The sequence below is a fragment of the Maylandia zebra genome, linkage group LG20 (assembly GCF_041146795.1).
Source record: "Maylandia zebra isolate NMK-2024a linkage group LG20, Mzebra_GT3a, whole genome shotgun sequence".
NCBI lineage: Eukaryota > Metazoa > Chordata > Actinopteri > Cichliformes > Cichlidae > Maylandia > Maylandia zebra.
The window spans coordinates 4,959,409-4,984,725 of record NC_135186.1 but is presented as its reverse complement, the minus strand read 5'-3'; the positions used below and the strand labels follow the sequence as shown (position 1 = coordinate 4,984,725).

The 25,317-nt window shown below is 40.1% G+C and overlaps 2 protein-coding genes and 1 long non-coding RNA gene across 3 annotated transcripts in view; 1 reads left to right on the top strand and 2 right to left on the bottom strand.

Annotated features, from left to right (window-relative positions):
• Nucleotides 1-3,082, top strand: part of LOC143414276 (uncharacterized) — a 30,599-nt gene extending 27,517 nt beyond the window's left edge. The window contains exons 3-4 of the long non-coding RNA XR_013094795.1: nucleotides 2,525-2,690; nucleotides 2,902-3,082. This is a non-coding gene — a long non-coding RNA (uncharacterized LOC143414276). The remainder of the gene's footprint in view (nucleotides 1-2,524; nucleotides 2,691-2,901) is intronic.
• tmem201 (transmembrane protein 201) lies at nucleotides 269-12,384 on the bottom strand. The gene is made up of 11 exons (XM_004554200.3): nucleotides 12,194-12,384; nucleotides 11,653-11,773; nucleotides 11,364-11,558; nucleotides 11,097-11,276; nucleotides 9,873-10,237; nucleotides 9,581-9,781; nucleotides 4,130-4,332; nucleotides 3,302-3,364; nucleotides 2,885-3,175; nucleotides 2,546-2,674; nucleotides 269-2,072 (listed from the first exon to the last, which is right to left on the bottom strand). The coding sequence occupies exons 1-11, from the start codon at nucleotides 12,319-12,321 to the stop codon at nucleotides 1,975-1,977; spliced, it is 1,974 nt and encodes a 657-aa protein (XP_004554257.3). The 5' UTR covers nucleotides 12,322-12,384; the 3' UTR covers nucleotides 269-1,974.
• A 645-nt stretch (nucleotides 12,385-13,029) lies between these two features.
• Nucleotides 13,030-14,473, bottom strand: foxl2l (forkhead box L2-like). The gene has a single exon (XM_004554201.2). The coding sequence runs from the start codon at nucleotides 14,388-14,390 to the stop codon at nucleotides 13,584-13,586; it is 807 nt and encodes a 268-aa protein (XP_004554258.1). The 5' UTR covers nucleotides 14,391-14,473; the 3' UTR covers nucleotides 13,030-13,583.
• Nucleotides 14,474-25,317: the final 10,844 nt, after the last annotated feature.

The window sequence follows — 25,317 nt, the reverse complement described above, 5'->3', positions numbered from 1 at the left end:
ACCTTTGAGTTGAATTGACGTGAAGGCAGCGAGCCGGGTTTTCTCATCCAACGTCAAAAATCCCTATAACACACTCCTGAACTTTATGGAAAGCTTTTCCTATGGATTGAGAATGGCACTTCACTCAAGTTCATATGTGTGTGTGTGAAGGCAGATGAGCTAATATCTTTTGGCAATATTTTGTAACATCTGTTTTGATAGAGCAGGTGTAATTACACAGAGGTAATTAGGGAAAGAATTTTATTTATTTATTTAAAAAAAAAAAAAAAAAAAAAAAAAAAAAAAAAAGCACAGGTCCACATGAAACCACTGTTGTTCCACAATTACAGATCAAACGTGTTGCTTAGTACAAGGGAATAACAACTAGACAACCTCTGATTTTAAAAACTGATGACGTAGGCTGCGAAACAAAACAGTTAAGTTCAAATACATGTTCAAACAAACTGACTTTCAAGTGAATAAAAATAATGATAGCTTGTCCATTCCAGAGAAAATTAACTGGGATTTAAGAAAGCATCAAGATTTTAGCACATTTCATACTTTTTCAATGACTGAGTCAATTTAGAGTCAGGAAAAAAAAAAAAAAAAGTCAAGCACAAATATCTGCATACAACACTGAATGATTAAAATGAACACTACAAATCATTAGAAAGCCGTCCATTGATAGTTTTCTACAACTATTGCCAGACAAATGTAATAATTTATAACTTTGGTTCAAAGTAACTTTGCATAAACCAATAAGTAAACTTAATATTGCAACAAAGTCAAATTACTCACTTAATAATTCAATAATCAGCTGAACAGAACAAAATCTTTCCAAATTTCATACGACTTTTGTTTTGCATCACATGCAAAAGAAACACAAACCTATTTAATTGCAGCTTGCGAGTCTAAAAATGCACAAGTTTTCTGAGAATCGGTTGATTAACATGCACACAAATAACAATCAAACATCCGTGCTCTCAATTTCAAACAATTTTTAAATCACGTAAAGTAGAACACGTCCGCCAATTCAGAAAAACAAGTGCAAAAATATTTCCAATCTGTAATAACGTACATGCTTGACTATGAGTAATAACAAAAGTAATGTATAAATTAGTTCACAGCTGAGTTGGCAGGAAAACTTCCCTCTCTGCGGCTTGCTTGTGCAGACAGAGAGACAGCAAACATAATTTCTTCCATATACTGGAAATGTTTTTTTATTTTTAAACCACACTTGACCTTAGGAGCTGTCACACTTACAAACTTGCTTATGAATAGCTTTACAGTAAGAAAGAACCGAAACTGAATCGCTTTGGTGAGAACCCTTTTTGTAGTGAACTGCTGAGAAATGTTTATGAGATGGAAATGTTAGGAATTATTTTGACCCTAAATAGGCCAACAATAACGGAGCACCACTTTTTACTTTCCTCAGCTGACATGTAATGGCACCAGTACAAATACCAATAAAACAAAACCTAAACCACAAGAAAACATGTCGCTTAACATTTACCAGTTTCTGGCTGCTGTAGAGATCCAGCGATGTTCAGTTGAGGGAGGTAATGCACTCGGTCAGTGTAAGTAGGTAAGACGCGACTTTGTGCCCAAGCAGTGTCGACTGAACAGTACATGTTTATTGCACAATTCACAGCGCAGGTTTTAAAAAGCCATCAGTGCAATTTCATCTTTTTTTTGTTTTTTGCCCCTTCTTATCATTTGCACCTGTCTTTGTGTAAGAGGAGCAGTGATCAAAAGGCAAAAACAAAACCCATTTCACGTTTGAGCACTAATGACTCACAAATATAAGATCTGATTTTACTGCACAGTTCTTCTGACATCTGCAATTTGCATCGGCAAACAGTAGGTAAAGCACCAGAGAGGTGATATTTTCTTGCACTGCTGTATGTCCTCTCGTTGCGCAGGAACAACAGGTTAGTCAAGGGGCCAGAGGCACACTTGCTCTGTACGGGGCAGCAGCAGCAGCTCTGTCGACACTCATCTCCAGTTGTTGTACATGTAGAGGCAGCCGAAGAACAGGTTGGCAGTCAGGCTTGCAAACAGAAGCCCCGGCCATATGAGACGCTTTGCAAAATCTGGAGAGAAAAGGCAAACGTGAGCCATGAGCCCTATCATCAAACCACATCTGGTTTTACATTTTGTGTCTGCGTCACAAAATACTTTCCCCCCTCCTTTAAATCAGAACAAATAGAGAAGAAGTTACAGAAACTACAATCAAGTTCATTGAATTGATTTTAATGAAGCAAAGACCCACAGGTAGCTGTGTGGTAGCAGTGTTCTTAATATTCTGTCCCTCATACATGGGATGCTGCATTAGTTCCCGTCACTTAAACTGAAATTGCTTTAAGAGGAAATCTGTTTGCAGTCACTGTAGAGATCTACAGAGATCAAAAGCAGCTTCAAATGATACACACAGACATTCTCATGTATCAGCCCAAGCAGACTGAAGTCTTTTAAAACCCAGTTAGCCAACAGGCATGATACAAATATTAAATTTTCTGACATAGATACATCCATCTCCCTGCAGGGTTGAAATCAAACTGCTTACCTTTTGGAGAACGCCTGCCCTCTGGACACTGAGTTGTAGTACCGACCAGGCAAGCAGAAGAACCTGAGGAGCTGCTTCGCTTCTCTTCCTCTTCAATCACACTATCGTCTCTTAACAAGGAGCTCAAATCTGCAAGGCCAATCAGGTAAAATCATTAAACCACAAACCAAACCATCTAAACATGTTCACAAGTCGATTTGTTTCATTGTGTGGTGGATTTGCCCCCCCCCCAAAAAAGTTTATATTGCCACCTGGTGGTAGTTTCAGGAATAACAGACAAACAAAATAAGAAATATTGCCAGAAGTCTTCCTATAACAGTCAGCCTTATGTATACTTGCCATTTTGACTTTGAAAGGGTGACACATCGGGTGAAAAGCAGCCGCTGTAAACCGAAGGGGTCGGCTCAGACAGGAGATGTGATGGAGACGCAGGTGGGAACATGAGCGTGGGTTCTGGCTCTGCTGAGAAAAGCCGGAGTCTCTGGCCACCAATGTTGAGACGAGCAGGGCTGATGAGGGGACGCCGTTGTCTGGCAGAACCTGAACTGGATGTAACAGAACCAGCTACCGAAGGAGCTGGGGAGGGACCCGGGGATGATGGGCGGCTCCCAGACTTGAGCGAAAAGTAGTCTGTGCCAAAAAAGAGAGCGGTGAAAAATGTTTTCACTAAGCAACGTCTTAGTGAAAAAAGCACCGAGCTGTTGCTTACAATGAAAAACTGAACAGAGGTCACAGAATCGCCAGGACTTTCAATACCTGAAGATTGTGAATCTTTGTACTGTGAGGCTGGTCTGCTTCCACTAAACAGGTAACCAGAATCTGAAAATTAAAAAATAAATAAATGAATAAAACTTTTCACCACAAACTGATGTTTTCACTTAAACCTGCATCAGCATTTCTCATAAACCTAAAACTACACAACTTCATGCTGAGACTCAGGTTTTAGTTTATCACATTCAAAGAAAAATTGATAGTCTTCACACTAAAAATCCACAATATTAGTAAATAATTAGTGACAAATCTGTCAGATTAAGCAGCTGCAAATGGGCCGCCTACTGTAGGACCACGACTGCTCCTAAAACATACGCTTTACACTGCAAACACACATTTTTTAATGTTTGCATTTTAAATAAAATTGAGAAATTTAAGCACAGATGTGCCAGAGATTTCTGAAAAATCCTGTCTCCATTGCATAGTGTCTAAAAAAATAATGTATATTTATGCAAACACTTCAGCATAAATGACCTCTTAGTAAGAAATGCAAATACTGTAGATACGTTTGTGTAAACAGAGGCAATATTTCAGCTGATATTCCATAAAAACTGAGCTACGTAATTAGAAACCTCATGAGCATGCAAAGTGCTACAGTGTAACTGACTGTAAAAACAAACAATTCCAAATACTAAACCCAACCTACACCTGAAGCTACTTGATTAATTTGCACAGATGTGTCGGTTCCCTTTGCTGAAATGTTATTTTTTGAGCCGTTAGACCACAGATAAACGCCAACAAGCCATTAGAAGGATTACACAGAAATATCTGTCAGCACGAGCACAAACTGAAAGGGAAAACATCCCACGCTACCTGTCCTGGTGAGGGAGGGCATGGTGCCGAGGCACAGGGCTCTGTTGAGACGCCCGGGCAGAGAGGAGGGGGAAGCCTTCCGCTCGTGACGACCGTGGTGGCGGTTGATGAGCTGGGAGAGGTTAGGGGGCGGAGTGGGGATGAAAGTGTCCGCCACATCGGTGGAGCTCAAAGGAGGGACTGTGGAGCTGCCTGCAAGGTATCTGCAACACAAGAGCAACGGAATGGTCTACTACCTGAAATTAAAGTTGTAACACAGCAGCAAAAACATACAAATACTTACATACAGAAAGTCTAACATAATACTTCTGAGGAGAGGAAATTGGGTACTGATAGAGCAAATAGTGTAAACACAATTAAGAATTTTACCTGCTTACCACAATTAAACATATGCTGATTTAAAGACCAAGTGCGAGAAGAAAACTGGGGACACACTTAGAAATGAGCTCTGACAACCCCTTAATGTCAGCACTAATGGAGGCAGGCTACGACAAGGCTGTCGCTGAAACGCTGCAGCAGCTGTGTGACAGCACGCAGCAGCTGACGGGGAGAGACGAGAGAAACGCTTCACACACTCATGGGTCCACACAGAGCAGCGACATAAAGCTTCTTTGTATAATCAGGTCACTTCTGATTATTTCCACTGCCTCCAAAGTTGAGTAATAAAGTTTTACAGACTGGAAAGAGACATGCAGAAGGAGACAGGATGCTGGTGGAAAAACAAGCAGAAGACAATTCCTTTTATCAGTCGTTTATTATATTCCATGTACAGCAAGCATTACCACAAAGCCTCCGAAATGGAGCACATCATTAAAAGCAAGATACCCAAATGAACCATTTAAGCACCCAAAACGCAAAGTGTTTCATCGAGCATGTTGCAGGAAACCTTTGAGCAGGGATGGAGCTCCTTTCTGAGGCTGTTACAGGATATATAAACACATCGTCGGTGATCAAACTGTGATAAACTGTAAAAAAGTATCAAGATTTCGCATAACAACGGGTCCTTTTTTAAAAAAGTACCAAGTGTTTCTCCAACAGACGCTACTAAAATATTTAGATAAACATACTTGGGATAAATAGTAACAGTAGTATAATAATGAAGTACAATAATTTGTCACATATAGTAGCTTAATTCTACAGTTAACACTTTGAACATAGTGCTTCTAGAGCTAGACACTTGACACAAAGAGGTCTACAGTCATACAGCTCATCAGGTAGAAACAGGAGTTCTCTAAAAAAAAATAACACGCAGAAATAGAAACACTCAAACCAGACATTATGCAAATATCATTTAAAAAAACATGCAAACCAAACGGTAAAAATACTTTCTTTCTTACCCTTAGTACACACAATGGTCCAAATACAGGGTGTAGCAAGACGAATCATTCAGTTTCAAAAGGATTTATTTATTTATCGTTTTAAATATTGGACATAAAAGCTTGTGGTAAATTTTAAACTACATGGCTGAATATAAAATTTTTTACATACAATGTTGTCCTTAATTTGGCCCCCCTCTGGACGCATGGCACATGTCCAAACGATAGTCAAACTCCCATATTTGTATGAGCATGTCTGGGGCCACTGCAGCTGCTGGTGCTACCAGCGACCGCATTAAAACCGACAAGCCCCGTCTTTTTAACGGTATGCGTTTCGGCCGTTATCGGTGAACGGCTGCAGGATTAAAGCGCTTTGAATTCGTGATGGTTCTTTTTGATACACCCTGTACGTCACACAACTAACCAATACAGCTTGTTTTGTTCTGTGATGAACGTTACTTTTGAGTTTAAGATGTAGTTTGTCACATGCGGCAGTTCAAAAAACAAAACAAAAAAAAGCCTTCAAGTCGTTAGCAATTAACGTCACAGTATAAACAGCCAGTATGACTTTTTTTTTCTTCTTTTTAAAAACTGCGGCACTATACAGCATTGCATTGTGCTTTTTTGATGTATATCAGGTGTGAAAAGTCACACAAGTTCATAACTTGATCAATCATCTACCATCTTAGACTCAAAGCATGTGAAGTCTACTACACCACAGGCGCTGGTTTGACAACATAAATCTCTCAACAGAACAGCGCAACACAGTTTAAACCCACAGTTACAACACTACAAAACTGATGAGCAATCACAATCTAAGCACCTTGTCTCCCATTATTTTGTAACACCTTCTCACATCAGAGTAAAATAAATACCCCCTACATCCAACACAAGTAAAACATAACTATGAAACTCAAACAAGTTAGATGAAATGTTAGCACGTGCACTTAAAACGGTCATTAGTGTTTATCACATATCAACTTGTTAAAATACTGGCAAAGGTAGCATTAGTTATAATGGAAGCTAATACGGTTGTGAGTGATGTAAGGTCGTCATTTTAGCTGTAAATCGCCTCATTTAGAGCTTGTGCAGGACAATTTAAGATTGATCCTGAGAAAAGACTCCAAGATGTTGCTGAGTGGAGCACCGATTAAAAATGAAAGAGGGGTGGGGCACCAGGAACTGATGCTTACACAAGATACCTCAAATGCTGAAACAAGCCAAGTACCTGTCAGGTAGTCACCTACAGGCTATTTTGAACTTGAGTTTTGAGCCCACAGCTAAAAGCATCAAAATATGACACAAAGAAGTACACATAAATACTCTCCAAAACCATTGAACACTTTGCATATGCAGATCTTTATCATGCTGCACCATCAGAGGCCTCTGATGGGCTCTGATCATTCCTCGATGTCACAATGAGCCCAAACATACAGCCGGATACACACACACACACAAACCTGTTCAACGGTCTGGGTATTTCAGAAACTGCTAATATACTGGGATATTCCAATATAACCATTACAGAGAATGGTGTGAAAAAGAGAAAATGCCCAGTGAGTGCCAGGTCTCTGGGTGAAAAAGCTTTGTTGAACCCCAGAAATCAGAGATCAATGACCATAATTCTTCAAGCTGATAGGAAGGGAGCAGCGACCAAAACAACAATTTGTTAAAACCAAGGTATGTAGAAGAGCATCTCTAAATGCAAAACCCACTGAACCTTGAAGCAGATGGGCTACAGCATCGCTGATCTCCAACAGCTAAGAACCGTAAACTGAGGCTACGATTCGCATGGGCTCACTTTTTTTGGTACCTACTTGACCAGTATTCCAAGCGACCAGGGTTCTGAGGCGATCTGAAAATGTGATTTAAACAGACTGCATACCACTGATCAGCTAGTCAGTGGTGTCACATGATGAGTCAGGAGAGAATCTCCTTCACGGAATTGAAAACCGCCATTTTTGTAACCTGGAAACAAGGGAAACGACAGAGAAACAACACCACGGACCTGACAAAAATCCACAGGCCGAGCAGCAGGTATCACATCGCCTCGACGTCCACCTTTGTTATGTCGCAAATAAATGATGTCAATGGATGTTCCACCGCGTTGCTATAACGACCTCAACCATATTAGCTGGTACTCTTTAGTAATGAAGAACGAGTCGTGCCAAGTCGAGTAGGAAGTAATGGAAAAAGGCCTAATACTAAATGTATTCATGATCTGCATGTTTGATTTGGCCAAGATTTTATGCTGGATGTCAATCCCTTTATGGCCAGTGTCGCCATCTTAACAGACCACGTCAAAAAATTCAAATAATCTCAAACTTGTTTCTTGAACATGACGGCGAGTTCACTGCACTCAAATGACTTCCATAGTCACCAGAGCTCAATCCAATAGAGTACCTTTGGGATGAGGTGAAACGGGAGATTGTGTGAGGTTATCATATCAATATGGACCAAAATCTCTGAGGAAAGTTTCCAGCACCTCTTAAATCTGTTTTGAAGAATTAACATGGATCTGAAGGCAAAAGGGGGTCCAACTGGTACTAGCAATCAGTAAGTAACGAAGCGACCAGTAAGAGTATCGAAAACTCAAGACAACGCAAGGAGCCCTGCTGATGAATGAATAACCACCGGAGAGAACCGATTTTAATACTGGACTCAGTGTTAAGTGAGACAAGTAACAAAGGCAATCTACAGAAGAACTGATAAGTTCTCAAAGAAGCTTTAAGAAACAAACAACCGATCTGCCAAGTACACTGAGAAACTTCATGCTACTGTCTCAAGGTGAACTAATGCCACTGCAAGGCCAAATATTGGCCAATTCTGCATGATACAGTTCAAAGAAAATGTGTATTTGCAAAAATTGCTTAAAGTCAAGATCATGCAACTTTAGACGAATACTGAATGTTCTAAAAGTAAATCAAAAGGGTACAAGGTCACAACAATAATGGAGACAGGAGAAAAACTGCAGAATTTGGGAATAACAAACTCGGGCAGCTAAATACTTAAACCATTGTAAAATAAATAAATGAATAAATAAACAAACTACAATAGTAAATGTCGATTAAAATTCGCAGATTTTGCAGGCATGCAAATTTTCTGTCAGCTAACATCACTACACATCATGCTCCACGTCACCTCCTGGTGCTGCCAAAGACATGAGGTAAAAACACCAGAACAGGCTGCATTAGAAAATATCCAACGCCAATAAAAATTGTAGGTGATGTGAAGCGATAGAGAAAGAGTGTGATTACGCAAATACCACATCTTATGTGTGGTATAAAGTGTTTACACAAATTAGTATTTCATGCAGTGAGTTGTAGTTAGAAGCCCCACAGCTTTAACAGTGTTAAACGAGTACATTCAAAACAATCTAGTAAAGTGTAAAGCAGTTAATAGTAGCTAAAACCAAAAATGTTAATAACCCAATATACTGGTTGCAAAAACGAGCTTATTTAAACATCATTTTTTTCACATATATGGTGCAGTAATAATGATGCTAAATACATAATCAGTCATTTGAATAGAGAACACCAATAGGTTGAAATGTCAGAAGGTCCTGTAAAGTTTACTTGTTAACCTTCTTAGGACTTTATAACTGATAATAATTAGAGTAAGCTTATAAATAATACCTTTATGATATTATGATTACTGAAATGTTTCCTCATTGCTTCTCTCAGTGAATAGATAAAAAACAATGACAATAACAATTATTCAAAGCAGAAGGACAAAGCACTACCATGAGGTAACAATATTATCTGATGCAAAATTGTTTTAACTGCCAAAAATTGATGCATCAAGCACCTGCTCAGCACGTGGCTGTGTGGCTGAAGGTGGGATTTGGTAAGGAGAAGGGACTAGCTTCAGGTCGTGTGCCATATCTGGAGATTATCATTCACATGTCAGAACATCACAGTCATTCTCACACAGAGCTGGAAGATTGAAGGTTTAAAAACAGACAGTGACAGAAATGAAAAGAAATGACAACATTAAAAATACACCAATAACACTTGTTAGATTGATGCTTTTTGATCCGATGCTTATGAATGCGAAGCATTCATGGAAAGACGGCATGTTTTTGTATAATCCACGGTTTCAAATACAATGTGAACAGTACTGCTCAGGTTCTGACCTTCGGTATCTGGCTCTCCGTGCGCCCAGCGGTTTACGAGTTGCCACGGCAGCAGCAAAGCTGACGAGGCAACAGAGGGAGACGCCAACAAGCTTCGTTGTGTACATCCAGCTCAAGGCATCAGTCATGTAGCTCTCGGCCATGTAGAGGCACAGGATGAAGAACCACAGGACAGAGGCTACAGCATCAATTCTCCTCAACCTGAAATGCAGCAAGATTAGTTTTTTTGTTTTAATTAAACTGGGAACTATGAACAGTCCATCCAAAGGCAAATAAAATGGTGGCTGCTTACCTTGCAGGTCCAGCTAAGAAGATACCAGTGAGACAAGTTAACAGGCCAACAGAGACTACAGCCAGCTGGTTGTCCTTCCCATGCTGCCACGCAAGCTCGGCATTTTCTATGGCCTTGTCTGGGATCAGCTCCAGGAGACTCTGCCACACAGGCGACACTCTGCTGCTGTTATCAGTGTGGGTAGACTCATTGTGGACTTGAGGCTTTGGAGGAACAACCCCACCACTTAATGTCTGCGAGCCATCAGGTGACGAAGGCTGGTCTGGCAATTCACAGAAAATTGTGGCAGCAAGGAAAGCACATATTAGGAAGGCAAGGCCCCGCAAGAGTACGACTCCCATGGGAGAGGACAGGGACTGGGCACTCTGCAGGAGGACAAAAACAAACCAAACAAAGAAAACAAAAAAAAAAAAAACAGGCTCTTATTGTGACATTTTCACAGCATACTGAAATTAATAGCATACAATGTCAACATAGTGTTAATAAAGTCTACAACAGGGGTCTGAATGCCAATTAAACGAACTGAAAGCACTGTTAGTTATAGTTCAGTGCTTTACCAAGAAACGGGTAACAGGACTGCACCACATTAATGAATCACTAGTGTGAATAAGAAAGTCAAAGTTTAATGCACTCCATTAAAGCCACAGCAGTGGTTAAATATCGTTCACTCGTATCCTCACACAACCTGAAATTAGACATGACGCCTAACGTCACAGATCACACTGGAGCAGAAGCGGTAACAATTGATTAATCACTTTAAACGCTGAAAAGCAGGACTTGACTGTGTCAAAGCGCTAATCCTTATCAGCAGACCCATGAAAACAAGAAACCTGTTGATCGCTTCACTGTTTGAACACTTGCCTATTTTGTTTGAGTAGGTCAAAGAGGATCCGAATGCACACTAAATAGCTACTGATAAGGCATTATGTCATTAGGTGTAACAACAAAGAGCAAAAGGATGAAAGTTTCCCTCTTACATTTCAAGATGAACAAATTATGTTAAACATGAAAAAGCAACAAGATGGTATCACAGAAAAAAAGTTAAAATTAAGGCAGTTTCCTGCTCGTCTCAGCTAAAATAATCATGTTATTTAGTATCTGGCTAAAGGTCAAACACCCTGCATGCTACAGCATTTGGTCATTTAGTGTCTTTTATGTGTGATTTTTTTTTTTATTAAATAATTCACAATATTGCCTGATTGGGTGAGATTGGGTTGCACTGACCTTTACAAAGCCCATGTCTGACTCCCGGGTGCGCCGCAGCTGATTATTAAGAAGCACCGTACGAAGCTGGCGGTTCTGATATTTAATGTAGTACTCCACTGCTGTCTGACATGGCCTGCATAACTTATAAGTCTGCTCCAGGTGATGCTTGTAGGCTTCAATTTCCTCATCGTAGTTCTCCTACGGGAGAAAGAAATGGCATTTGGTGTTATTCTTCAGAACAGCATGTTGGGCAATACTATGATGTGACAGAAACAAAGTGCATACATCATCCCTCGGGATATATGAGGCCAACTGTTTGATCTTTGCAGACTGGTTGTTATTACACTTCCGGCAAAGCAGCATCTGACAGTTGACCCACTGCAGAGTCTTAGGTGTCTCCGATGAAGGAAGGCTTCCAGATATGCCATGATTTAGATGCTCCATGTACTGAGCAGGAATGGGCTTGTTGTAGTCCCCATTCTGAAAACACAGACAGTTTTAAAAAAATGTATATGCGTTAGAGAAAAAGAATTACCACACTTAAGAAACAAGTTACATAGTGTATAACACTTACCTCCTGGAAGCCATTGTACTGGTCACAATTGGGGCAATCCCAGCAGTTCCTGTTCCCATAGGGCACAACTGTGTTCTGATTACAGAACCAGCAGTTAACACTTGCATGGGTGGGCTTCTTTCTGTAAGCAACAAGGTAAATCCAGCGTGTTATTCAGTGGCAACCGCTGCTGTTCAGTTATGCAAAAATACTTAACCTAGCCTGAGACATCTGAATATGCCCATTGTATTGATGTCACGTGACATAAATACTAACTGTAAACATCAAACGGGGTTAGCTAAAGTTGGACTCACAAAACTGCAAAGCATCAAGTTAGTTAGCGGCACAGCTGCTCTTAAAGTGAGCGCCCGGGCTAGCGTAAATACACAGATCTCTCCAGAGGAGCAATAGGAGCAGGACAGGAAGCACTATTTCTTTAATGTCACAATTAAAAAAATCAACTGGTGTGTTTCTTTTATTCCACACACATTAACTTGTGCTAGCGTGAATGTAGCGTTAGCTACAAACACACCGCCGCGGTGCCAGAAGTCGGAGAAGTTACCTGGTGGCAATTTTATATATGAGCGCTCCGCCGGCGACAAACGCCGTAGCTCCGACTCCGCTGTACATTAATTCGGGGTATTCCAGCAGAAGCTTGCTAAGCGTCTCCATCTTTTTTCGCAAAAACATTAAACGTAGTGTTTTAAGATTGCAAAACACGGCGCGAGCGCGCACGCGGCAAACGATTCCTTTTGTTCACGCCCCTGTAACGGAAACGGAAAGTACGTCAATACCTGGACGCATTCCAATAGGGTTCATTAAATCCTTGCTGTCCACTCTAACGCTTACGATGCTGCTTTTCATTTGCGCCCAATAACACATTTTGGTGGCGGTGTTTATTAAAGTAAAACAAATTAAAAATGAAAGAAACTAAGCATGTTTTTCCTCGACGGTAAGTAAATAGCTGTGCAGAGGATACATGCTATGATCTTGTTGGAATGCGGGACAGGGTATTAACCCAGATTAAAAAGCGTGTTCGGGACATAAAACTTTATTAACTGTTATTGTTATTGGCTTCCGAACTTTTCTTAGAAATATCAGGTTTTCCTATATTTCCTCAGTATCAAAGTACTTCCGCTTGAAAAAGTTTCCATCACTTTACACAAGTAAAAACCTTCAATACTTAGAAACAGTTTAAACAAAGCATACAGGTCTGTGAAATATTACAGCTAATATCCATTTTAAAACCTGCATTTTCAGGTAGCCTCGCTTAAAATGTATCAAGTCTTCTACAATAATCATCATCATCATCATTAATAAATGAATAATAATGATAACAAATTGGAGAGGGTGAAGTTTCTGATGCAAAAATAACTTTATTTGAACAAACGTGATGTATTTTACATCAAACAAACATTCACAATCGAATGAGAAAACGGGTCAGTGCTTGAATGTCATTCATCTTTTATAGCAGCTCACACATTTGGATAAATCCGGAGAAAACAAATAAATAACGTTACAGCAAACGTACAGGCCTATTCAAAATTATATACCAATATAAAAAAAACAGAGAAAAAGAACAAAAGTTTGCTTATTTGTAAGCCCATAACCCGCAGTAAAAAAAAAAATTACAAAATAAAAATGCAAACCTCAAACCTCAGACCCTTAGATCAGCTGTCTTCCTGCCGTTCACACTTGATGGGGGCAAGTTTGAAATAAAATGACATGGTATATGGTAGACCTGCCGTCTGTAATTCTTACAAAAACCCAAACTTTATAAAAACTGTACAAAATCTATACAAACAAAATCATCAACAGCATTATTTATAACAGACATATGAAACTGCCAAACTAAACCAAGTACCTGACAAACCAGTGACAGCCGAACTGAAATGGTGAGAGGCGAACTCAGATGTGAACTTGCCATCAAAGCACAAAATAACTCAAAAGTCCTACTGGTCCATTAAATAAGCCAGGGCTGGGTCCGCTGGCCTGCCGTAGGAGGTGAACTGCTGGTAGCTGCAAGCCACGGAAACGGTGCCTCCATCCGGGCTCATCGGTTGGGTCACCCCGCCGTAAGGATACCCGTTGTGGGGGACCAGCACGGGCGGGTGGCGGCGGTAAGCGCCGTAGTGAGGATGGTGAAAGTGGGGAGGAGGGGTGCAGTAGGAGGTCATGGAGGTGCCCGGGGACACGCTGCGGCTGTGTCCCGTGCTGACCGTAGCTGACGCATATCCCGTCGGTGGGGTCGAGCCGGGCTGGCACATGCTCCAGGAGCTGCTCACGTAAGGCTGCAGGTAGAGCGACTCAGAGTACTCCACGGGATTCCCGCCCAGGTAAGGCACACTCGGGGGTCTGTAGGGTCTCCGCACCCTCCTCCGCCGTCGGTAGTTTCCCTTCTCAAACATGTCCTGAAATGCGGGGTCCAGCATCCAGTAGTTGCCCTTTCTGTCCCCTCCGCTGTCCCTGGGCACCTTGACGAAGCACTCGTTGAGAGACAAATTGTGTCTTATGCTGTTTTGCCAACCTTTCTTGTTCCTCTCGTAGTAGGGGAACTTGGACACTATATACTGATAGATCCCGCTCAGAGTCTGTCTCTTGTTCTCGCTGTCCTTGATGGCCATGGCGATGAGAGCCACGTATGAATACGGCGGCTTCTCCAGCTGTCCGGTCTCCTGCGCACCTTTAGGCTCACAAGGGGGCGAGTTTGAGCCGATGTCCAGAATCTGCGCACCTTGGGGGGACTTCTCTGCATCCATGACTCAGGTAAGCTATCGGTTTGTTTGTGGGTCCGGCTGCGACTGCTATCTGCCCGGTAAGCAAGGCAGCTCTATGATTGTGTCTGCAGGTGCACACGGACACATACACACACTCCTCCCACAGGTACCGCGCAGCTGTTGTTGCCCGCTTTGATCTCACCGGGTTTCTCACACTGTTTATGCCATTGTGTGTGAAACCGTGGAGGCTGTTTAGGTTGAAGCAGGGGTCAAGAGGCTGTGTTTTAACTTCAGTCAAAAATATTCCCCCTTTTGAAGCGGGGCGATCAAAGACTTATTTAGGTGTACTGAGTTTACGTGAGTGACAAGTAATGTTCTAACACACAGCAATCCTAAAATCTTATCTACATTTGATCTCCACGACCTTAGGAAAGGCAACAGGTGGGAAAACATATGTAATATTAAACTGTAGATTTGATCTTCCCTAAACTAACAACTCAAGAAAGCTGTTTATATATGACATTTTGCTAAAAGCAATGCTCTTCACATAGTTTTACTATTTTATTTGAACTTGTCGAAGACGTTAAAGCATGCTGCACAATAATGACAAAATGTACTATTAAAATAAGTCTTAACAGCAGCACAAACGTGCACACATTTGCATTGATCTGTGATCTGTTACAGTCAGCTGCCTTTTTACAGTTTTACACATTGTTTCAGCTCTGAGACACGTGGTGGTTGGGGCTTTCCAGCTCCTAATGTTGCTACAAGCACAGAGGTACTAGCAGCACAGGTATCAGAGCTCAGCATACCACCCACATACAGTGAGGCATGAACAGCAGGCCTGTCTGTCCGCTGAGGACAGTAGATAATGATCACCTACTCTCACCAGACAGTCTGTCTCCCCTGAACTGATAGGGAAACACTGATCTCAATAGGAGAGCAACCAGTGGAAAGAAAACTAGTATGTGTTTGCAGAGGATTTGAGGGTATTTCAGTTGGCTTCTGTTGTTACTGTAAATCTATTAATATTTAATGAATGGTGCTTTCACCATTATATTTGTTTAATAAAGTTAAGTACACTCATATAATATTTTGATTATTTATACTGTCTAAAATGTGCTTTTAACTCTCATAGTGCATATAAACACAACACATCTGAAGTTTTCTATTAAAAGTTATGAAAATATGTATTACACTGAGCAAGTCTGCAGGTCAGGGCACCATATACTGTAAACGACATTTTGCACCAGATAGTTTGCATGTATGTGATCAAATATGAGTGCAATCGATTGTTTTCTGTGCAATGGTCCACACTTATTTTTTAATAGTTTACTTGGAAAATGTTAAAAAGGTGCAGTGATTTATTTAATCATGTGAAAACATACATGGAAATACAGTTTCAAAGGGGGAAAAACAGAGTTTGTATATATTTCTACAAAGCATTCAACAAAGTCTGAACTCTCTTAGGAAAGATTTCTTGTAATTTCTTGATGTACTCTAAATAAGTAGTTCTCCAGGTTTCTTAAGGGATATTTCATTAGTTCTCTTCTTTGTTCTGTTCTCTGTTGGGATGATTCCACATTGCTTTAATAATTTTGAGGTTTGATAGACTTCTGTTGTGTTTTTGAACCAGGTTTGCTTTAACTGCAGTGGCAATGACTTTGGGGTAATTTCGGGGCTGAAATATGAGGTCGATATCGATCAGAGGCTTTTGAGATAGTACTGCATGGTGCATCAAAATCTGACTTTTCTTCATTTATATTTTCATCAGTTTTGACACGACTCCAAAACCACTGACAGAGCCTCCACCCTGTTTTAAAGACGCCTTTAGACACTTGCTGTTGTGTTTCTCTCCTGACCTCCTCAGTACACGTTGATGATAATTTGAGCCAGAAGTTTTAAATTTAGATTAATCACAAGACATGTTGCTACTGATTTTTAGTCCAGTTCTTGTGTAATTTGGCATACCAAAGCCTTTTGCCTTCTTGACAGCCACCCTACCACTGAGACTATTTCTGATGAGTTTTTAGTGAACAGTAGAGGGATTAAATGAAGGGTCAGATGTAGGTCATGTATCAGGTCTTTGCTAGACCTATTTTTAGCTGTTAAGGACATGACTTTCAGATACTGTTAATCTGCTGTAGATAGTTTTTTTAGGCCTGCCACTGGAAAACTATTGCTTAAAGAATGACAACAGTCTGGATCCCCAGAAGCAAAATAGTAAAACTACTACCATTGATAATAATAATAATAATAATAATAATAATAATAATAATAATAATAATATGTGTGAGTTCTTGAGTAATGATCATGTGTTTTGTGTGGTCATAATGAATTTGAGGTTTAACCACTGATTCTAACTTGCCAGCCAAACACATGAACTTCTTGCAATTCAGGAAAAATGAGCTTAGAATATTCTACACCGTTATCAGTTTTTCTCAGTTTTTCTCACACCTGGAAGTAATGTTTTTCAGATGCATTCTCAGTGTTGGAAATACTCCTTGTAGTTTAGGCAAGGTAGCTGCATGGATATATTGCGGAGGAGATAACAGGCATGACTCACAAGCAGTGAATAAACCAGAATGTTAGCTGCTCGCTACTCAGTTTGACCGTAGCTTTAATCTGACATCATACAGACTTTCATTATTGCATATGCGGTCTTCAGAAATGTGTAGAAAAATTCAAAATTCAGGGCTCTGTGAAAGTAGCTTAATCATATATTTTTTGACAAAATTAAAGAAATCCCCTCAAGGCAATTTTGAGGTGTCGACAGAATGGAGTAATGGAAAACTAATAATTATTGTGCCCTGGGCAGAGATGTAAAAACGTCAAAGGGAAATTAGATTGCCTACTGTGCATTTTCTCAGAGAAAAAGATAGATTTACTTCCTGATGTTACATGAGTGAAGACAGGCGCCAGGCTAAACACAATCTGTGTACCTGAAACTATCTGAGATTAAAGAAGAATGCAACAAAACTGCCAAAAACAAAGATCATGAACACTACTCTCAGTTCTGACCCAGAACAATAACAGAGGCAAAAATGGTTTAAGGCTGCACCAGAGAACTGCAACCATGTTTGCAAGTGTTAAACAGCCTTCAGATTTAAAGTAATATGCTGAAGTTGACTTTAAAATGAGATTGTTGCAGTCTGTTCCAACCATACTTCTTCATTTAAAGTGTTGGTGTTTCACAATAGATTATGATTCCTGTGCAGAGTACTTTCACTTTTTCACAATTAAGCTCTCTTGAAGATACAAATAGATATTAAGAGTTTATTGGGGTATTAGATAACGTCTTCCTGTAAGCCAATTCAGCAACTTTTACTATGACTTTCTAATAAACAATAAATACATGCATCAGTCAACAAAGTAGTAACAGCTATAAAAAAAATTTAAATAAATAATACCATCATTAATGTACCATTCACGTATGGGTGCAGAAGCATTACTTTAGGATGGAAAGCAACTAAGCAGATTTAATGAAGTCCAAAAGAAATTTTTTTATTATTATGTTTTCCTACGGTCTATTTCATTCTCATGAGCCTGATATTTCATCTAACCCACGACAGAGTTTCTTTAAATATGTGAGAAATTAAATCGAGGATGAACTGGTTTGAATTCGGTGGTAATAGATGAAGGTTACTGTGACCACCATGAAACACATTTCCATGCTACGTGCAGCAGTTAGCACTGTTGCCCAAACGCAAGAAGGTCCTGAGTTCAAATCTACTAACAGTCTGGGGTTTTTCTGTGTGGAATTTCCATGTTCTCTCCAGGAACTTGTTTCCACAGTTAGCGTGAGTTAAATTCTAAATTGACTCCAGATATGAACGTGTGCAATGGTGGCACTTAGTACTCTTGCCCTGTGGGATTGGTTCAAGCTACGCGCTGCTAGTTATGTCAAAGTTCCACACAAATGTCTAATAGGATAAAGTGACCAGTATATCCCAAAGGCAAATTTAATTGTGACATAATGATTTGAGGAACAGAAGGACAGACTGATCATATTTCTAATTTCGTTGGATGTATGGCCCTTCCCAAAGCCTCAGTGTCACTTCTGTCTAAAATTTGCCTAAAAGCAGAGTCCATGCCAACAAACCAACTAATTTAAATCAACTCTACCAATTATTCCAAGAAGAATAGTCAAATATCAAGCGAGTGTTATACAAGAAGCTTGTTGATGGGTGCCAAATGTGTCAGAGTCCATGTGTAACTTACTAAGGAACATTTAACCCAGTATTAGTATACTTTTCATCCTGTGTGGATTAGAGAAAATCCAAAATAAATTCAAAACCTTTTCACCCAGTTGTTGTTTTCTAAAGTCACTAAAGTTGTATTATGTACAGTCTTTCCACTCTCATAAAAGAAGAGTTCAATTAAGTTATTAAAACCTACAAATCACTATAAAATTCATACCCATGATGACTGTCTGAAAACTTCTGACCACGACTGTATATGAGTCCAGACCAATATGGATGTAAACTGTAATTTGATTGATTAGTCTGTAAGCTCACTGAGAGGAGTTAAAGTTTTGTAATATAAATAAGATGCATATTTTAATAATCTAAGAAAAGCTAGTCTTTCTCATTTGTGCTTGAAATTTCTTTCCTGGAGATCAGCAATGCAACAATAAAGAAAAGTCAAAGTCAAAGCAGTAAAGTGGTCGGAGCACTTTTACATCGAAGCATTGCTCAGTAGAATGCTTCTGCCACACCGGTTTTTGGCAAGCTACTGTACCAGTTGCCAGGACAGGTACTTGAAAGAAAAACAGAGACTTTTCACCTTGCTACAATCAGGAACTCCCCTGCAGTCATACCATGAATACCTTTTATGCATAGACAGTGGCTACAGAACTGTACTAGTCCAGAAAACCAAACTCTCGTAACAGATCAGGTGGCTCAACACCTTTCCTCCTGTTCTTCCTGCATGCTGACATGGGTATAAAGATTGATTGACACATGGTACAATGCTGTATCTGCTAAGAGGCTAAAAAAGGTCTGAACCTGCTCAGGTTTGTGAAACACGATACTCAGACGTTTATAAGTGAGATGAGTGATGTTCAGTTACCCACGTTTTCCCACCACTACACTTCTCATGCTGCCATCACTATTCATTCATTTTTACATACTTTAACCATCAATGCACAATAATGAATTTGCTTTGGGCTATGCACTGTCTAGATAACCCTGCACACCAGACCGCTTTTTCACACCTGATGTTTTTGGTTTGCAATAGTAGGAAAAACACAGATGTTACTCGCATTAACGATCGCTCTGGGTGTCTGCTGACAGAGTGACAGTGAGCCAGGTGAAGACCATGCCCCGAAACGAATTAATTAGTTAGTTTTCATTACAAAAATGAGAATAGCTTTAGTTTCCATTAATAACTGACTTGTGAGTAATTCATAACCATAACACAGCACAAGGGGCTGACCACTAAACTGTGTGGAGAAAATAATGAGTGTTACGCATGTCTATATTTGAGTACAGTGGGAAGAGCAGTTTGGAAGTGACTTGTCATTGGGGCACCTGCAAAGGTGCATCAGTGATGAAAGGAAATAACTGCATGTGTTGAGGCTTCTGTCTGAACACAAGCACATATGGTAAACCGCAGCCTGCTCCTTTAGTAGTCATTTCAGGCACCACTCCCAGACCTTCCTAATCCGCGGATTACAAGATGCCTGACTTTGCTCTGGTAGTGACAGACCAGACAATGTTGGCTCTCAAACAAACCAAAAAGTCAACATTTTTTCAAAACTAATCAGATTCAACAGTGCTAAATCAAATGCTAAATCACAAATGTAATACCACGTGAAACACTGATAATCCTCTGTGTTTACAGAATGGCTGTATGTGTCACATGACAGGTGATAATTACCATCATGTCTTTTGCTTGTCTGCTATTGCTTTTTGGCTACATTCTCACACCAGGAGTGGCGTGCTCTCAGACGGGTTACACCACTTCCCCGTTCAGTTCACGCTACCACTGACCTGTACCACCTCCCAGAGTACATTGCTCTGTGGGGTTCTACATGACTGCCCGACAGCCAGCCCTGTGCCAGTCTGGTCCTGCAGCCCACATCTCCAGCAAACCACTCCCAACTCGAACCAACACTACTGAGGTATAAGTGAATGCCAGTGTTCTTGGTTGTTAAACATATACATATATTTAAATCCATGATTTACTCTGGCAGGTAATCTGGCAAATTTCTTTCACATTTTCTTTGTCGTTTGTATCCCTTGGCTTCAGGTCTACAGCTAAATTAACCTTCTCCAAAAGTTGATTCTGTTCATCTGGACGTAGCGTTTTGTGGGAGAAACGTTTCGTCACTCATCCAAGTGACTTCTTCAGTCTTAGCTGACTGCAGGTTTCTGACCTCCCAGCCCATTGTTCCCTCAGTGGGCTGGTTTCAGTCATTATGCAAATGTACTGTTTATAAGATTCGGGGAAACCTGCAGTCAGATGAGACTGAAGAAGTCACTTGGATGAGTGACGAAACGTTTCTCCCACAAAAAGCTACGTCCAGATGAACAGAACTTTTGGAGATTTACTTTCCTGGATGATTGAGAATGCATCAAGACTAACCTTGTTGAACCCTCATGTCAGATATTACAATAAGAACTCTGCCAAGACAAAGTCAACATGAATACCTCAATGACAGATTGAAAGTGGAAACTCCTTTGTCACTGGGATGAGGCTAAAAGCCTCAGTGTAGCATTAAATAGTCTTACAGTCGCATAGTTAGTGTTCAGCTTGCACAATCAGGGATGGAATCAGTCATCTACAGGAACTTGTTAGTATCGGACCTAAAAAGTACTGGACTAAATCAAACTGACAACTGTCCTGTTTGACTTGTTTTCTTTCTTGTTTTCTAGATTAGCCTGCTGCCACATGTGCGCTCTTGGTTTGAAGCTGTTTTTGCTACACTACACTCACCTTTTCTTCCCTTTTTCCCCCCCTTTCCACAGAAGAGCTACGACTACATAAGACCACAAAATAAAAGCAAAGATCATGACATCTCAATGATAAATGATTTCTGCCTGACTCAGTGCCCTTCCTCATTGGCATGAGATGAGTGATTCAAGTTAGATCTCACTTATGTGATAAGGACACTGCCAAATTCTAGCCATGGTTGAATGATCACTAAGCATGTTCCCACATGAGAATGCGTTGTCATTTTTCCTTGTGCTTTAGTCCTCTTAGCGCTCTTGTGCATTACCTTAGTTGTCCTTTTTTGCAATTAAAATGTGTTCTCTTCTTCTTCTTCTTCTTCTTTTTTGCTCAATTTCACTGCAAAAATCATTTAAGTATATGAAGAAAAATGAAAATGCTCTGAAATGTTAGTTATAAACATGCAATATGCTACCGTAAGTCTCCCAAGATGCAAACATCCATGAAAAAAAAGCAGCATATGTATACACAGTCAACAATAACAAAAACATTTAGATCTCTACCTGCTGTATTAGATCAACTTAAGATAGTACATTCCTAAACAATTAACACACATTCTTAAAGACAGGATTGCAGCACGTACAGGAAATGTAATACAAATGACCATTTCACCTTTTTTTAACATACATTTTAAACACATGAAAAAGAAAGAAGAGTAATTCTCCATATGTCTCAGTTCGGTTGGATGTGCACATGATCCACGTTTTCTGCTTTAAAAACCTTTAAAAACCTGGTCCTGGCACACACCAACAGGCATTCGTTATCCTTTTTTTACTCTCCTTCGCCATCGTGTGGACAGATTACTGTGAGCAAGCTGAGGCAGATTGTTTTTTTCCAATTTTGGGTTATTTTGCTTTTTGTCTTTTGCTTTGATTGCTTGTACAGTATAAAATAGAAATAAAAACAAGGGAGTAAACTATTATTGAAGTGTCAGGCAAGACTTAACTCTTGAAGGATGCATTTATGTGGCATACCATGTAACCAGTTGACTACCAAACAGCTGACTTCTCATTTGTCTGTAAAATTGCAGAATGGAAATGTAAGGACTAAACACAGCTTAAACCAGCATTTAATTTTGGTGAACTAAAGAGGAAACGGCATGATCAAAGTAATATGTAGAACTACTTACCCCAGAACCTACCTCAGAATCTAGAAGCCATCAGTGACGCAATATTTAAACCACAATTATCCCTTACAAATGAATATCTTATGTAGTTTTTTTTCTTTCTGAAAACAATCTTTTAATTTATTTTAAAAACTTTTAGTATTAGCTATTGAATTTAAAATAAGAAAAGAAAGGAAAAGGTGGACCTTTGTTCCAGTTTGGCCTTATAGGCTGAACTGGTTCCAATTAAAGGTAAAGTAACTAAAACACACTCTCTTTTATACATATTGGCAGTGAATACAGATGTGTAGGTCTTCTCAAGACACAGTGCTTGTTATAACAAAGACCAGACTGCACGCCAGCCTGTCCTCAACCCTCATCCAGGACAGTGTCAAATGGAAAGTGAGATTGACACCTCTGTTTCAAGTGAGCTGGATTTTTGATCTTTTTAAGGTCTTTTTTTTTGAAGCACTAAACCAAATCAGGAATCGACTCTTTAATGGTACTCTCTGTTTATAGAAAATAAGCACACCTTGTAGTGTAAATGCCTCAACTTATAGTATCTAGATCAAACTCAGACTTCAGCCACTGCACAGAGACCTGCCATCTTCAGAAGTTTTCTGATGACTCTGCGGTGGTTGGATGCATCAGCAGGGATGATGAGACAGAGTACCGGGCTGTGGTCGACTCCTTTGTCACGTGGTGTGAGCAGAATCATCTGCAGCTCAACGTGGCAAAGACCAAGGAACTGATCGTGGACTTCAGGAAGACCAGGAAACACTTGACCCCTGTTTCAATCCAGGGGGTCAGTGTTGACATTGTGGAGGACTATAAATACCTTGGAGTACACATTGACAATAAACTGGACTGGGCTAAAAACACCACAGCACTTTACAGGAAGGGCCAGAGTCGTCTCTATTTTTTGAGGCGACTGAGGTCCTTCAACATCTGCCAGAAAATGCTGAGGATTTTCTATGAGTCTGTGGTGGCCAGTGCGATCCTCTATGCTGTTGCATGCTGGGGGAGCAGGCTGAGGGTCGCAGATGCCAACAGACTTAATAAACTGATCCGTAAGGCCAGCAATGTTGTGGGGATGGAGCTGGACTCCCTCAAGGTGGTGTCGGAGAGGCGGATGCTGTCCAAGATAAAGACAATGTTGGATAACACCTCCCACCCACTCCATGACATGTTGGTCAGTCACAGGAGCTCGTTCAGTGAGAGACTGAGATTACCGAAAAGCACCACTGAACGACACAGGAAATCTTTCCTGCCTGTGGCCATCTCCCTGTACAACGCATCCACTTAACACACTGTTTGCTGCTACAACTACACATGTTTCTTTTCCAACTATTTATTTATAAGTGACTTATGTATGTATGTATGTATATATATGTATATATTGTACTATTCTTAGTTAGCGTATTGTCTGTCTTGTCTTAATGTTGGTTTAAAATGGAGCACTGTAACAAAAAATAATTTCCCCCAGGGATCAATAAAGTATTCTGATTCTGATTCTGATTCTGAAACTCTTGGTGTGTGCAGAAACCCAGTCAACCACAAAAATGTTCATGGACTGGCTGAATTTTGGACCAGAGATATTGCTAACCCTATAACCCTGTCACGGTTATCACATGAGCTGATTGCTTCTAAAGTTCACACTTGTAGCTTGGAGTTAAAATACAAATATAGTACCTGTATGGATCAATACATTGCACACATGACACCAAAACAGATGTGGACTCTAAAATCCCTTGTCTTAGACATAACCATTACAGCTGCTTTCACTGATGAGTGCAGCTTTTTCACTGGACGGCTGAAAGGGAGAAGACAAATATGCATGCAGAATTATACCAAATTACAGTAGAGGTGGCACAAACGTGCTTGCCCTAACATAAATGAGTAGGAAAAATTTCTATCATCGTCACCCAAAATTCACCATACTCGGTGTTTTGGGTCACTTTACAGAAGAGTAATAACCACGATCTAATAAACAATAAAGTTTACACAAAAAAAGTTATTTCCATCTTTAAAAAGCGTTTACCGATCCACAGGATGAAAATAATAAAATTAGAACCCCAATTCCAAGAAAGTTGGGACTGTAGAAAAGTAAATTGTCTTAAAAAGAGATAACTGGGGGGAAAATGTGCAAATATTTAGGCTAACTGGCAACAGGTCAGTAACATGACTGGATAAAGGACTTCTGAGCTTCCCAGAAGTAAATATGGGCAGAGCTTCATCATTCTGCAAAAAGCCGTCTCCACAAATTATGAAACTATTTCAGAATAATGTTCAAATAATGTAAAATTATTAAGATCTGTCTCTGTCTGCTGTGCATAGTGTCATCAAAAGAAATTCATCAAAAGAGATTCAGAAAATCTGGAGACATTTCTGCGCAAAGGGTCACGTCCGAAAATCAATATTTTATGCCTGTGATCTTCAGGCCCTCAGGCAACTCTGCATTATAAATGGTCATGATTCTGTCATAGAGATCACTATACAGGCCCAGGAAGACTTCCAGAAATAGTTCTGTGAACACGGTTCACTGTGACATCCGCAGCTTCTGGGCCAAAGCTCATTTAAAATAGATTCAGGCAAAGTGAAAAACTGTTCTGTGTTCAAACCAATTGAAACTTGGAAATCTTAAAGCGGGGAGGAACATCCAGATGTGTCATTTAGACAGTGTCGTGCTTATTTCAGCACGCTAATGTTAAAACACATACTCCTTCATGAAAGAGTCTGGGTAATGAACTGACCTGCTTGCACTCATGAAAATCAAATTAAAAATCATGAAACAAAACATGCAACAAAGAAAACCCAGGACTTATGAACAGCTAGGATTTTGTATCAGACAAAACTGGGACAACATTCCTCTCCCAGACGTCCAGCAGCTGGTCTCCTCAGTTCCTGGAT

Coding starts and splice junctions, on each gene's coding strand:
- tmem201 (XM_004554200.3), bottom strand. CDS start 12,321: ATGTTTTTGCGAAAAAAGATGGAGACGCTTAGCAAGCTTCTGCTGGAA. Junction 10,238..11,096: donor CAGACATGGGCTTTGTAAAG/GTCAGTGCAACC, acceptor GTCCTCCTGCAG/AGTGCCCAGTCCCTGTCCTC. Junction 2,073..2,545: donor GGGCAGGCGTTCTCCAAAAG/GTAAGCAGTTTG, acceptor TTTTCTCTCCAG/ATTTTGCAAAGCGTCTCATA.
- foxl2l (XM_004554201.2), bottom strand. CDS start 14,390: ATGGATGCAGAGAAGTCCCCCCAAGGTGCGCAGATTCTGGACATCGGC.